Source organism: Frankliniella occidentalis, unplaced genomic scaffold, assembly GCF_000697945.3.
Source record: "Frankliniella occidentalis isolate FOCC.00 unplaced genomic scaffold, Focc_3.1 Scaffold203, whole genome shotgun sequence".
Classification (NCBI taxonomy): domain Eukaryota; kingdom Metazoa; phylum Arthropoda; class Insecta; order Thysanoptera; family Thripidae; genus Frankliniella; species Frankliniella occidentalis.
The window spans coordinates 286,623-288,172 of NW_026267329.1; the positions used below are offsets into that span (position 1 = coordinate 286,623).

Genomic DNA, 1,550 nt, shown 5'->3' on the forward strand with positions numbered 1-1,550 from the left:
CAAATAATAATAATGTGAGCAGTTTCTATCCTGTTTCATTCATAATGTTCATGTGGGTAACAAAATTAAAGCTAGATCCTTCCCTAGGGGGCCACTGCCTTTGCTCTTCATCTGTTCCTGGGGGTGGAGGCTCCAGGTTCTGTTCTCCATGGCTGGAATGTGACCATGTTTGTGTCTGGTCCAAGTTACCAGCTGCAATTCCCATGACTGTGGGTGTTGCATCGTGAACCATAGTAGCAGTAGGAACGGTAGTTGCACCAGCGGTACCAGCGGTACCAGCGGTACAAGCGGTACCAGCGGTACCAGCGGTACCAGGGACAGATCTGGTAGTTGAGGTAGGCCCGTCCAGCCTGACCACTGTCAGTGTGGACTCTCTTGCAGCAACTGTAAAAATGAAGCAGTTAGGGGCCTAATCTCTGATGTTATAATGCACCCCCCCCCCCACTGGCACTACACAGCACGTACCAATGCGTGACAGAGGTCCAGGAGGGTCCATGACGAACCGGTGCCTATCATTCTCTGTTGATCGGCAGTCCCGCTCATATGATAAAATAGCATTAATAGCGTTTGGGAAGCCATTGTGTGGCTTGTACTCGCCCCGTGAACGGTTGTCCACGTACACTGGAAGATACATTTCAGTTATTTTAATTTTACCTCAACAAATTCATTGCTTTAGAAATTCTCTGTACTGTACTATACCTATGAGAGTTTTCAGCACAATTTCGGGAAGTCCAACTTTGGTTGACCCCTTCCCCACTGCTGTCAAGTTTGGCAACCTTTGCACTTTAGGAGGTACTAGCTCCGTGAGAAGCTTCGACAGATATGCACCAGGCTTAGTTTCGTAAAGTCTGTGCAACGTAGCAAGCATATAAGTATTTATGTACACGGGAAAACCCTTCACTAGTTGCACCTGGAATCAAAATAAAAAATATATTAACCCCTAAAAAAATTGTTTTAAAATCACTGAAAAAATTAGAAATGTCATACGTCAAGATCAGATTGTGGTGCCAGACAAGGCAGCCTTTTCACAACGTGATCGACCTCTTCTAGACTTGGGTTGTCAGGTAATGCTCTAAGGAAGCGTTCCAGTTCACCTGGCTTGAAGGGCACAATCTCATGGTCACGTACAGCTAATTCATCTGCAAATGAAATAAAATAAAAAAATACAAAGAAAATTACTTTAACAGGTAGATAAGTTAGAGGGTGGAAGGATGTGGCGGAGAGGGGCGGGGGGCACAATTCCATAGGGCACGAAATCTTGCAAAGAAAGAAGGGGAGGGGGCTGGGGGTGTTCGGGGCTGCAGGGCGGGGTGATCTGACATGGACGGTCGGGGGCAGCTATGGGCGCGGGCGGCAGGGCCGCGACAAGGACGGCCGTGGCACAGCGGCGGGGACGGCACTGCGACGAAGGTCGGGCAGAGGTCGGGGCCGGGCCAGCTAGGGGCAGCTGGGTGCAGCCGGCGGGGGCGGGGGTGGCCGAGGGCAGCTGTTGGTCGGCTACCCGGGGGGCGCGCACGAGGCCGGCGAAGGGCGGAACTGCGACGGAGGTC

The 1,550-nt window shown here is 51.0% G+C and overlaps 1 protein-coding gene across 1 annotated transcript in view; it reads right to left on the bottom strand.

Annotated features, from left to right (window-relative positions):
• Positions 1 to 6: 6 nt before the first annotated feature.
• The window catches only part of LOC113215597 (uncharacterized), a 3,420-nt gene continuing 1,876 nt past the window's right edge, over positions 7 to 1,550 (bottom strand). The window contains exons 3-6 of the mRNA XM_026435237.2: positions 988 to 1,139; positions 700 to 910; positions 466 to 621; positions 7 to 384 (exon numbers count right to left, since the gene is read on the bottom strand). Of these exons, the coding sequence (XP_026291022.1) occupies positions 26 to 384; positions 466 to 621; positions 700 to 910; positions 988 to 1,139 (878 nt within the window). The 3' untranslated portion in view covers positions 7 to 25. The remainder of the gene's footprint in view (positions 385 to 465; positions 622 to 699; positions 911 to 987; positions 1,140 to 1,550) is intronic.